Consider the following 12,218-nt stretch of genomic DNA (forward strand, 5'->3'; position numbering starts at 1 on the left):
TGAAAATAAGATGCAAGAGGAACCTAAAACATGCAACTTTTAATGGATGGTTTTATATAACCCAGTTGCCTGTAATCTTTAAATAATCTCATTACATGATTGTGTGTTGACCTCAAAGTTTTTATTCTAACAGTAAATCCAGCCAATGAACAAAACAGCAATAAATCTATTAGCAAATGGGTCATGACACAACTAAAGTAGCACAAACATCATATTATCCATATTATCAGGTGTAAAATGAAATAAAACAATCAACTCTGGACCTGTTAACTCTTAAAGGAAAAAAATATTACAAGTGCACCACATTTTATGACTGTAGAAATATGTCTAATAATAGACTTAATATAACTGTCAGATGAACAGAGTTGATTTACAGTTTTTTGGTTTTTTTTTTTACTTTAGCTCTATTTGGTGATAATTACATTATTACTGCTGCAGATGTTTTAGAAAGTGTTTGCATAACTGTAGCTTGACATACGCTTCATGCAAAGGCCATAACAAGTACACCACAGAACAATATCTCTGCTTAAAATAGTGAATTACAAATTACGCTTGCACTTGTACCATCAATTTTATGTTGAAATCTCATCAAAACTTCTGCATCTTCAGCTTTCTTGATGATGAATTAAACATGTTTAAGTGGGAGTCTGGGGGAAAAAAATCTTTATTTTCATTAAAAATATCCTTATCTATTTGATGGGGGATCATACAACATGGATAAGGAAAGGATAATAAAATTAAAACAACAAGCTCTCCCTTTTACTTTTACAACTTTAGAATATAGTTTATTTTGTGTCATCCATGTTGAAACTTTACAGTTTTTTAAATTTGTCAAAATATAAAATTTATTACAATCACAAACCTTTGTAAACTCAGTCTGTTAAAAATACTCTACAGATACACATACTTAATGAAAGCATCATCTGTTGTCATTAGGTTACATCGTGCCTCTGCATAAACCTTAGAAAGAAACTTTAAACAATGAGTTGTGACTCAAAAAACCTAAACATCATTTTAAAAAAATAAGGTGGTGTTTACTTTCTCTGGTTTGAAACTTTATTTCTCACAAATCCAGTTGTGGTAGTTATTGTAATAATATTCTTGTTTCCATTTCCCTTCAGAATTGCAGCATATTGCATATGGTTGGTAATCATTATATGTTGGCCATCCTGTTCCCCAAAACCTGTGGGGAAAAATAAAACTTTGTTAAACATGACTCATTTACTGTCCGAAATCAATATATTTTTCATTTTTATGTCCAAGTACTATTTTTTAAATTTTATTAATTTTTTTTGCATACACTGGGAGAACTGGGGCAGAATAAGATTTATTTTATCTACAGGAGCTCATCCTACACATTTATGTATACTTTCTGTATTCTTCTCAGTGTCTTTATCTTGGCTGTCCTTAATTATTTTCTGGAAGTGTCTATGCTTTTAAAAGTCTTAAAGGTTTTCAGACATTAAAGATTTCAGCTGCTGTGACTGGTAGTGAAGATGTTTTAGTGGCTTTAATGATTTTAACTACCTTATAAAACAGCGTTTGATATGGTCCTCAACTTCTTCAGGAAATGTCACTTCCTGTTTTCTTTTTTTCTTAGTTAGTTGCTGCCTTTGCTTCCTGTATTATTTGGTAGTTGTTGCTAATATGATCTTCAATTTGCTCAGGATACAGTTTTTTTTTTCCTGGGTTTGTTATTGCCAGATTCTGGTATTTATTTTTTTCTGTTTGTTTCAGTCTTTACTCACATTAGCTAAATTATTTATTTGTCTTGGTTTGGTATTGTCTGCCTTTGGTCTTTCCTTGCGACTCTGCTTGTATTTTTGTTTCTTTTCCACTAAATTTCTAATTTCTGCAATCAGCTCAATAATTACTTCACTTCTCCTCCTTCATCATTAATCCAGATAGTTTACTTAAATTAGTGTTGAATGATTTTATTTAGAGAAAAATGTTTTTGCAGGAAAGTTTGGTTTTAGATTTCCTCTAAACATCATCGCTTTAAATCTGTTATGTACATCATAGCAGATCTAGGAGCAAAATGACTTAAATGGAAAACAAAAACCAACTGAAATTACTTTGCTTTTTTTGTCTTCTTAAAAGTTATCAATAGTTTCTGAAAGGCATTGTACCTTTTCCACTGAGAGAATTAAAGTAGCTGGTTGGATTCTCAAATATTTTTTTTGTTTTGACTTATTATGTTACATTTAAATTTAAATAAAAAGGCATAAGAACTTCTGCTCTTGACACCACTTTGTTAAAAATGTAAATTCTGTTGTGACACCTCCAGGCGTTGCAACCATTTTCTGATGTCTATTTATTTCTCATTTTGTACTATTTATTTCTTTATCTTTGTATATTATGTATATACACATAACCTGCATCTTAACTCGAGTCGAGCAAATCTCAATCTCGTTGTAATCTGTTGATGACAATGACAAATAAATCTTACCTTATCTCTCTTAAATTTGCATTACATAGAAATACTAATTTTGCTGTAATGTATTTTAAATCATCACTGAGCCAACAAATATGATTTTGGGGTCCAAATGTAAAACTAATCAATTCATATATGTATATATAAAAAAAGAAAAAGACTATTTTGCTGTGGAGCACCAGTGGGTAACCATGACACCACAGTGGCACTAACAAATGAGTTCAATGTAATGTGGGTCCACCTTTCAAGAATTTCTTATACATAAGTCATTTTTAAGATTAACTCACGATTGTGTCAGTGGTGATTCATCCACCCATTTCCAGTCATTCGTCTGTTGCCCATGTATCCTCTTGTATTGAAGACCAATCCAGGATTCTCCATTTTTATTAAACTGTTTTATAAATTTCTAGTTGAGGGAAAAAAAGACATGTTTTCTTTAAAATGGCATAGGTAGGTTGATGTAATACAATTTAAAAAATGTGCGCTTATACAAAGTGAATCTATAATAACTGAATTTTTGAATTTTACTACAAATCTTTGTGAAACATGGACAGATTCGTCTTAAGTTTGTTCATTTAAAAGCTGAAGATTCTAAACTAATGGTAATTTTATGCCTCTTGTCCCTTTTGAACATGTCCCCGTGTCATATAGTGTATAGAGTTTGCAGAGCAAAGCATACTCTCCAGACTAAGTCAAGTTCTCTACTTAAAATCATCTAGATCATGTTTTCTGTAAATTCTGGATGGCAGAAAATTATCATCTATATTTCTGCCTTCTGGAATAAAACTTTGTTTTGCTTAAATAATTTAGAACAAAGTTTTATAACAGCTGTATTGTTGCACAGAGATGAACAAAAACAACTTGCTCTGATACCCAACAAATAAGATCTGTATTGTTTAGTGTAATGTCACTGAAAGATTAAATATTTTCTTCATTCTTTAATAATTTGGCTGCAGTGATATTTGTCTTTTTTTTTGTTGTTTTGTGACCAGCCTTCTTTGTGTCATATCAGTGTAATTAGTCATCTTATTTTATCTTCACCTGTTTTACTTAAAATGAGGGCTTCATTGTATTGTTGAATCATTTTTCATTAGGAATTTTAATTGTTTAAACAATTCATTAAGAAACACAGCTCACATAAAATTAGGTCAGATCTCAAGTTGGTAAATTCATATGAAAGATCACACATATATGAAAGGACTCACCTGTTCAGCTTTACTGTTTATGATCACCAGATGAGCTTCTTCTTGCTCACAGTATGCCTTGCCATAATCCCAAGTAGCTGTCGTCTCGCCTTTAAAGTAACAGCTGCTTCCAAATCGGGTCCATCTATCTGAACACCTCTTTCCTTTATACAAGGTCAGAGTTTTAGTAAGAGTTATGTTAAATACATCAGTCAACATTTCCTAAATCATTTAATTCAACAACACTGTTTTTCTTTTTCTTTAGATTATTCCTAACAAGTTTGTCTTTTTTTCAGTGTTTGTATTCCAACTAACAAAACAAATTAAATTTGGAAAAATGCAAACGATGATTCTGTGTGTGTAATACATATTTTTATTTCCAGTTTTTCCACTTTTTTTTCTTACCTGTAAATGTATTGTTCAATCTGTTTACTTGATCAGTCAGTTGATTGTGATTTTTGCTGAGTATTTCATAACTGTTCTGTAGTTGACTGTAGTTGGCTGCCATTTCTGAAGAACAACGTCCATTGGTAAATAAATGCAAAAATCAATTTAACAATTGTGAATATACTGGCTGAATATGAAATAACCCCTATCTAAAAGTTTGGCTTGTAACTGTAGCGTGTAATTGTCCCCCGTGTCTGAAAAATAACCTTGATTAATTAGAAACTGAAGCCAAAGAAAAACAACATTTAATGGCTAATTATGTTATTTGGTGTTTACGTATGAAATGTCTCTTACCTAAAAGATGGCTCTGGTTGTTCTTCAGTTTGATGATTTCCAGAGTGACTAATGAATGAAACAGAATTGTTATGTTAAATCAGCAGTTTTAATGTAGTTTATGAATATTATCATGAATTTTATTATTCCCAGCTGGTGATCAGGTAAATTTCCAGTTTTTAATGATGTACAAGCAAGATGTTCAAAATAAATATTTTTCTTACTAATACAGTGAAATGTAATCATAATGATGATTACAGCAATTCAATGCAATGGACTGTCCACTCTCCCTAAGGGTTTATTCAGGAGGAGGACTTTGGTGTGTTTGTCTGTTTCCTTCGTGAGTTTGGGTTTTGTTAGAGAGAAGATCTACTGGCTCTGTACTGTCTACACACCTGAGGATAATCACCTCATAGGAGACTAAGGAATATAAGAAACCGCAGGACCGTCACTAGTTTACCATTATGACCATTAAGTCTCTAGCCCTCCTGCATCCTCTTGTGGCTTTCTGAAAAACTTTAATTTTCAACTTACTTTGTTTTCAAGTGATCTCAAGTTCTCTCCATTTCCAAGCATCTCAAGATCCATCTGTGGAACAAGTTGCTCACTTGTTTCCTACATCTCCGATGCTGTCAGATACCTGACCAGGCTCACATCTGCTTTGGATCCTCAGACTCACCAGCATTCCCAGAACTCACCTCTGGAACATCTCATTCCTCCTCACTCCACACCACAACCTGACTTTCCCTCCAACACCTACCTTCAGCTTCAAGCCACAGTTAGCCACCAGTCTTACCTGCCACTGTTGCATTCTTCATTTTTGAACGCAGAATGACTTACCTCTTTGCCGTTCAGAAAATCCCGGACCTGATCTGTCCAGGTTGGCTTCAGTCTTAACTAAACCTTCTAATGCTTTCACCAGTCTCCTTGGTTTGATAGTGCAAGTGGGTCAGGAAATTACCAGCCACCATTGCTGCAAAGCTAGTGACTCGATGCAGTTGGTTGGTTTCCTTAGATGAAAAACTTTTTTACTAATTTACATAGTAAACTGAAATTCACTGCTTTGTTTTATAACTAGAATCAAATTTGAATGCATAGAATTGACTTTGAATCTGTTTATAGGATTGAACTGAATGTTATTTTGATGTAACTGGATTTGCTTATCAGTAAAGTGTCTTGAAATAACTTTTGTGAATCTGTGCTTACACACCTGGGGATAATCAGGTGAATTGAATTAAGCTCAACCTATTTATTTGTTTTTCAAAGAACCAGTTCAAAATTTAACAACCAATGAAAACAAGTTATGTTGTAAATTGTATAGCCTAAGTGAGGTAAATCTTCTAATGCCTTGTTTCTGTTTCTATTCTTTTTAACTGTTCTTTTCTTTCACTTGGGCTGGCGAAATTCATTACAGATAAGATATTAAAGACGCACACAGTAGTTTAACATCAACTGCTTTCTGCCTCAATCTGACTCCAAATAGTTTGTATCAAAATCATTTGTTCAGTACAGTAAATTTGATAAGCAGTTAAACATTTTACAAGTTAAATTTGATAGCATTAGTTAATTGTATGCTGATAAAACACTAAATATTTTTTATTGTATATTTATACTGCTTATCATGAGGATTTCAAAAGTGATTTTTACTTTTTAGCAGTGCTTTTATTTGAAACTTCTAAAGAAAAAAAAACTTTTTCAGAAGCAGAAATATTCTAAGTACCGGTACTCAAAAATCTAAAATTAGACTAAAGATTCAATAAAATCACACCTAAGCCATGACTTTAATTTCTTATTTCAATTTTATTCTTTCTGTATAACCTAGGTTATATAAGTAAAACCTGAGATTTTTGACAGAAATACAACAAAGTGTGATAAAGATGCTGGTGAAAGTGAAGTCATTCTTTGGTGAGCCTCACCACAAGTTCCACTTAAAATTGCTGATGATCTTGAATGTGGTTGAGTCAAAGCACATTTACAGAATTTCTTTTGAGTGTAAGGATAATCATAACTCACTGCGCTCTTTGTAAACGCCATGAAGCATTTTCCCCACTGCTTTTCCTGGCTGTCCTATCACAATGCCACTGCCACAAGTACCTCATCTGCTCCACATGTTTCCACACAATCCGTAGAAATTTCAGACTGGACGTTTCTGTACGTCCAGCATTAATTTTACCCATTGCAAATAAGTAAAAAATATTCTGCAGAGAACTCAGCGGATACCAATGTCTGTTCACGAGGAGCTTGATGTTAACACTGCAATATTTCGATTCTCTGAACTGCTCTGTAGGATCCTTTTTGTACAAATTAATTACTTCTCTGCCAGCCTGGTTCACATTGTATGCTTTCAGACCTTACATAGAATGTGGACATTCTTACAGATTGTTAACTTTTTAGTAGAGTCTTAATATTGTATTGGGGTCACCTAGATATTGTTCATATTTTGGAAACCTAGTAAATGATGCCAAACATGAAACTTTAAGTAAAATGTATGCCATTTATTTTCCTCAATCAGCTAAGAATCACCTCTGAGTAAATTCAATCAGGTATAACTGAATATTTTTTTTCTACTGGTGAAAAAATAAAAAAGCAATAAATCTAGAAATTGCCAATTATAACCACTGGAACAACACCTTTTAGCCTTTTAGCTGGTGCTAAACAGGTGTTAAATACTCAATTTTAGAGTAAATTTTAGAGCTATTATCGCTGAAAACAAACTCACAAGTTAACCACGTTGCGCTGTAAAAATGTCTGTCGTGACCTATAGCTCTCAAATCAACAGAGCGCTTCTTGATGAAAATTGTATTATGAATGCTTTAAACATATGTTAATCCGGAATGTGATCGGAATACATTGAGAATATCTGTTTTAATGTGTTAGTTTTTCTTACAGGACACGGTCAGACTGATGATCCCAGCTAATATCAATATGTACATCACCCGTCTGCTCAGTGTGGCAAATCTAGCAGACACTTTGTTGGCTGCAGGTTGATTTTCAATCTGCTTTCCTACAGAACCAAAGTTAAGAGAGAATAATTAACTTTAGTTGAACAGATAAACTCAAAATTACTAAAATGAACTTGTGTCCTGTTTGTCTCATTATCTTTACTTACCTCCTCCCAACTGAGAATCATCCATCATGTCATTTATATAGTTATAGATATTAACCTTCTTCTCCTCCCACTCTGCTGTTTCTTCTATCTTTGCTTTGCTGTATCTGACTCTTTGGATTAAATCTGGAGTGGACTTAATATCTGAGAACATCCTGACACAAATAAAACAGCTGAAGAGATGCTGGACTTTGCTCTCCACTTAGTGAACAGACTTTACTCCGAAAGAAACGTTGTTTTAAGCAGTGCGGTTAGAGCCACCATTTCCTGTCCAGCCCTCTTTCTGATTTCAGAAAAAAAACAACTTTGATGTAGAAGCATTTAAAGAAATAGGCATCGTTGGAGTCTTTTATTTTATTATAAGTAAACATTGCGAATAACTAAAATAGAAAAATCGTATTTAGTATTTTTAGTTCTACTGCCACATTACTAAAATACTTATTCATTCATATTCATACCATATTGTTTTTTCTTACACACAGTAAAAAAATAAGTTGTTGATGGAAGTTCTTCTTTTCTTTTGAGCAGCAGTGTTTGCAGGAAGGGCAGCCAAATATACCCTTCATGCAAAGAGCTCAACAAGTACACCACAAAGTAGCATGTCTATTTCAAACAGGAAATGAAACTTAAGCTGCTAAACTATTCTCTATAGGCTTATAAGGAAACAGAAGTAAAAAATTTTTCTTATGTTGAGAATTGGTCTCATCAAACAAATGACCTTTTTGTTTGACTAATAAAGCTGTTAGATTCTCAATAATCATAGGAATAGTTCATTTAATGATTTTATAAAAGCATGCGTATGATAACCGGTCCTAATGTGCTAACTGTTATTAGTCGTTGGTAGACAGGGAGTCTGGAAAAATGATTAATATTCCTGTTCTGTTTTCTTTTATAAAAAAGTGTATTATATCAAACTGTAATAACTGGAGTGATTAATTTCTTGTTGAATCAAACAGAAATCAGAACAGCTGGAAAATGTTTCTAGATTATTTTTTTATTTGTATTTTATACTTTTTAATTGTTCCAAATACCTAACAACATCTTCTGTCATATCTACTGTACCTCTCCTTCCCAAACAATGACCGCAGACATTTTTGTGTGCCAGTTTGCACTCCCTTCCCAAACATGCTAACAGTTGCAAAAACAGCCGTTACAGTTTGGTTCAGGTTTAACAAGTCACATTGCAGGTGGTACATCATTACATGTAAATATCCTCCTCCCAGTATTGTGCAAGTTCTGATGATCAGCTTATCTTTTGTATATTCACAAATTTATTGCGTCTTCTATTCTCCTAAGTTTGCTGAATCTTGGTTGCGTGCTATCAAGTTTGCATCTATGTTTGTCCACAAAAACCTTGAGGACATGAGGCCCGTTGTGTTTGAAGACCCAGGAAAAACTGAATGCTCTTGCATATTTTTGTTGATTTTCTGCTGATGCAAAATGTCGGCAGTAAACCAGCTTCATGTCTGACTAAATTATCTTGTTGCAGTATAAACTGTGGGCTTATGTTAACTAATTAATTACAAAGCAATTTAATGCATTTTATCTGCATTTTGACTGAAATACATCTTGTATTGGTGTGTTTCACTTTTCTTACAGTATATGGCCGGGGTGATGATGGCAACTGACATTATAACCCATGGCAGCATTTTGCAGAGTTTTACTCTTCTGGAAGAACTTTTCCTGACAGCTGGTTGTCTTTGTGTCTGTTGGTCTGCAGAGGAAAAATTAGGGAGGAAATTAGCATTGAAATTGATCAGGGAGTAAAACGAATTTTATGTTCTTATATCTATGTATCTGGTTTAAATACATTATGTAGTATTAGGTCTTAAATTTTTTCTTAAGGCTCATTTTGACCAACTGTTGTTTAGGGCATAAACTGTTAATAGACAAAAACCTATAAAAACATATCCAATCAAATAACAGAAAAAGAAAATTCACTATTGAAATCAAAATATATCCCTTAAAACCAGGTATTTCTGGAACATGAAGGTTTGTCTAATAATTTAGATTAAATTAAATCGGTGGTTAGAATCAAAAAGTTAAATATTACATGTTTGAAGTATTTATTTGTTTGAAGTATTTATTAGCACACACAGCTAATGTCTATATTAGCTCTGTGGGCTAATCGAGACCTCACTGCAGCTAAGAGCATCATTTCATTTATTATTTCCACCAGGAAAAAGAAATCAGCATCTACCTTGAGCTTTTCAGAGGAAACATATTGGAGCTTTAGATGCTATAAAATTTTCTGACAGACAACTCTGCTGACTTAGGACTTAACATGTGAGTCATCTTGGATTCAATATCCCTCCATGATTCCTCTAGATTCTGGGATATTCATTTTCAAATGAATGCAAAATAATCTTTTGTCTGGAGGGAGATCTTTGTGCCAGTGAGCAACAATATTTTTTTCTCTCTTTAGTCTAGTTAAGATTCCTCTGAACTTGTTTCTGATTCAGGAGTGGCTTACACAACGGACATGACAGTTGTAGACCTTTTACAACTAGATTCCTCTAGATGCCTCTTGAAGGATTGAGTCCAGCTTTATGAATCACCCTCAAACTATTCAACAGGCTTTGCTTCCCATTCCTCTCCAGGCAGTTATCCCTGTAGTTTCTGCACCTCGTTTCTCCTTCCTCTGAAATGTCCATCTATATTCCTGGCTAGTGCTGTGTGAACAGGTGGCTTCTTTAACAATTTCTGTCTGAGGTGCTTTCTGCTTATGAAGGGAGTAAGTGACAGTCTGCTGGACAGCCATCAAGTCAGTAGTGATCTCCATAAATTTGTTTGCCATAACATGATTTTTATTGATTACAAATAAAATTTCCATTTTATGAATTGGCTTATGCTAATGGAAACATTAGCATAAGCCAATTCAGAGAATTAACAGAATGCTTGATATGTTTTGTTCTGTGTATACTGAATCTAGACAATCTCGGGTTTACCTTTTGAGTTAAATTACAAAAACATGATGTTTCGATACCATTAAGACTTTTTGTGATACTAGCTCTATGTCGTCTATGAGGCTATGTGGGCTAATCTAGCCCTCAACACCGTTAAGGACAATGATCATTTGATGCACATAATCTGGATTTGACACAATAACACATTTAGATGTTTATCCTAAAACAAACATGGAGACATTGTCATGCAAGAAGAGATGGTGGGTGCTTAAATCTGTGTTTTAGTGCTTAAAAATAACCAACATTCAGGACCTCACTCAAAGAAGCCAAAGAAAAGTCACATGATGTCCTAAATTTTACTTACCATCTTCTTGTGGCTGAGAAACAGAGTAGTAATCATCAACGTCTTCTGCAGACTCGTAGATATTTACCTCCTTATCCTCCCAGTCTGTTCTGTTCTCTTGCTCATTTCTGGTATATCTCACCTTCTTGGATAACTGTACTTTTGAGTAAATATCTGAGGACATTTTGATACAGCTAAGTCCTGGACTTGATTCCTCTGTTTGTATTTTGTGAAGTTCAAATCTACACTTTTATCATATAGCATCAAAATCTGGCTGTCAGGACTGCTTCTTCTGCTGCTATTTTTGACAACCCTGTCTTCTGGTTTCAGAAGAAAAAAAATGAGGAAGTGGCTATGCTTAAAGACACACACACAGTTAGGCCATCAGGTTATTTGCATAAGAAGCCCATACCATGAATTTGTGTTTATCATTATTATTTTTTGTAAAACAGATAACATAGCCCAAAAAGACATAGTTTTTAGGGATAGACTTTTCTTTTTTTGTATTTCATTGATGGTGTATTGAGGTATGTTTGAACTTCTCACAAACCACACAAACTCTTGCACAGCAGATTAACATTTTTTCCACAGGAAATGTTTGACTGCAAGTTCTGTTTTTTCTAATGAAGAAACCGAAAGTGTTTTTCTCTGACCTCTCATTATTGAGAAACATAAACCATGACAGATAATATTTTAGGATCTTAGGACTTTCAAACAAGATATTAGGTCATGTGCATCATACCATCTTTACAGATGAAATATCTTTACTGCTTTGTTTAGTTAGATTTCAGATGAACCTAATGTTATGGGAACCTTTTTAATAGCTTTTGTGGTTTATGGTATTCATTGGAATCATCATTCAGATACCTTCATTTTTAATTATTGAAATTTATATTACTTCTGCATCACTATGCCTCTTAATGCTGATATTATGTTAATGTTTGTTTGAACTGGTTGCTAGTCATTCTAATGTGATGTTGTACAAGGAGGAGCTGAAGTGCTGTTTGCTGTCTCAGATCTGTGAACATACATATCTGTTATGAATGCTCATAACAGATATGAACATCTGTTGTCAAATAAATAATGTTGTGGTCCCAGCAGAACATTCCGTTCTTTTGATATGTGCATTAATTTCAGGTTTGTAGCCATGTTTATTTTATCCAATGCAAATGTCTTTAAGTGCGATTTTTTTCTCTGAAGTTTTTGTAGAATTTAGCCTGTTGTTCAGAGTTAAACTTATAGGCAATCAGACATTAGTTTGGTATTTTGCTACTGTTTAAAAAATAACCTTTTGTTAAAAAATAATTTTAAAAAATTCACATTTGTGAATTTGATTCAGATTTAGCTGTTGACAGATTAAATCATTAGATACTGTACATTTTGTAAGTTACTAAACAGACCTACTTTTAGATAATTTAAGCCTTTATATTATTTTGCAGTATGAAGACTGTTATATTATTGTTACATTCTTTCCAGCCATTCATTTGAATGCTTATACTGAAGTAGGAAGAAAAATCTACTGGCA

At 33.4% G+C, this 12,218-nt stretch overlaps 2 protein-coding genes across 9 annotated transcripts in view; one reads left to right on the forward strand and one right to left on the reverse strand.

The window, feature by feature from the left end:
* The window catches only part of LOC116730645 (collagen alpha-1(XIV) chain-like), a 148,584-nt gene that overhangs the window by 116,441 nt on the left and 19,925 nt on the right, over nt 1–12,218 (forward strand). The gene's annotated exons all lie outside the window — the stretch shown is intronic.
* Nucleotides 100–11,008, reverse strand: LOC116730646 (CD209 antigen-like protein E). Of its 5 annotated transcripts, none has more exons than XM_032580000.1 (8): nt 7,448–8,975; nt 7,226–7,342; nt 4,360–4,407; nt 4,215–4,259; nt 4,024–4,128; nt 3,640–3,782; nt 2,722–2,840; nt 100–1,183 (listed from the first exon to the last, which is right to left on the reverse strand). In XM_032580000.1, exons 1-8 carry the CDS (start codon nt 7,596–7,598, stop codon nt 1,057–1,059), a joined length of 855 nt encoding a protein of 284 aa, XP_032435891.1. In that variant the 5' UTR covers nt 7,599–8,975; the 3' UTR covers nt 100–1,056. The 5 variants fall into 5 exon arrangements, with proteins under 5 accessions (XP_032435891.1, XP_032435893.1, XP_032435894.1 ...); XM_032579999.1 differs by lacking the exons at nt 7,226–7,342; nt 7,448–8,975 and adding exons at nt 9,042–9,158; nt 10,715–10,996 and having other exon boundaries at nt 758–1,183; XM_032580002.1 differs by lacking the exon at nt 4,215–4,259.

This window comes from Xiphophorus hellerii, chromosome 13, assembly GCF_003331165.1.
Source record: "Xiphophorus hellerii strain 12219 chromosome 13, Xiphophorus_hellerii-4.1, whole genome shotgun sequence".
Taxonomy (NCBI): Eukaryota; Metazoa; Chordata; class Actinopteri; order Cyprinodontiformes; family Poeciliidae; genus Xiphophorus; species Xiphophorus hellerii.

Coding starts and splice junctions, on each gene's coding strand:
- LOC116730646 (XM_032579999.1), bottom strand. CDS start 10,877: ATGTCCTCAGATATTTACTCAAAAGTACAGTTATCCAAGAAGGTGAGA. Junction 9,159..10,714: donor TTCTCAGCCACAAGAAGATG/GTAAGTAAAATT, acceptor TTTCCTCTGCAG/ACCAACAGACACAAAGACAA. Junction 4,129..4,214: donor GTTACAAGCCAAACTTTTAG/ATAGGGGTTATT, acceptor GTTGTTCTTCAG/AAATGGCAGCCAACTACAGT.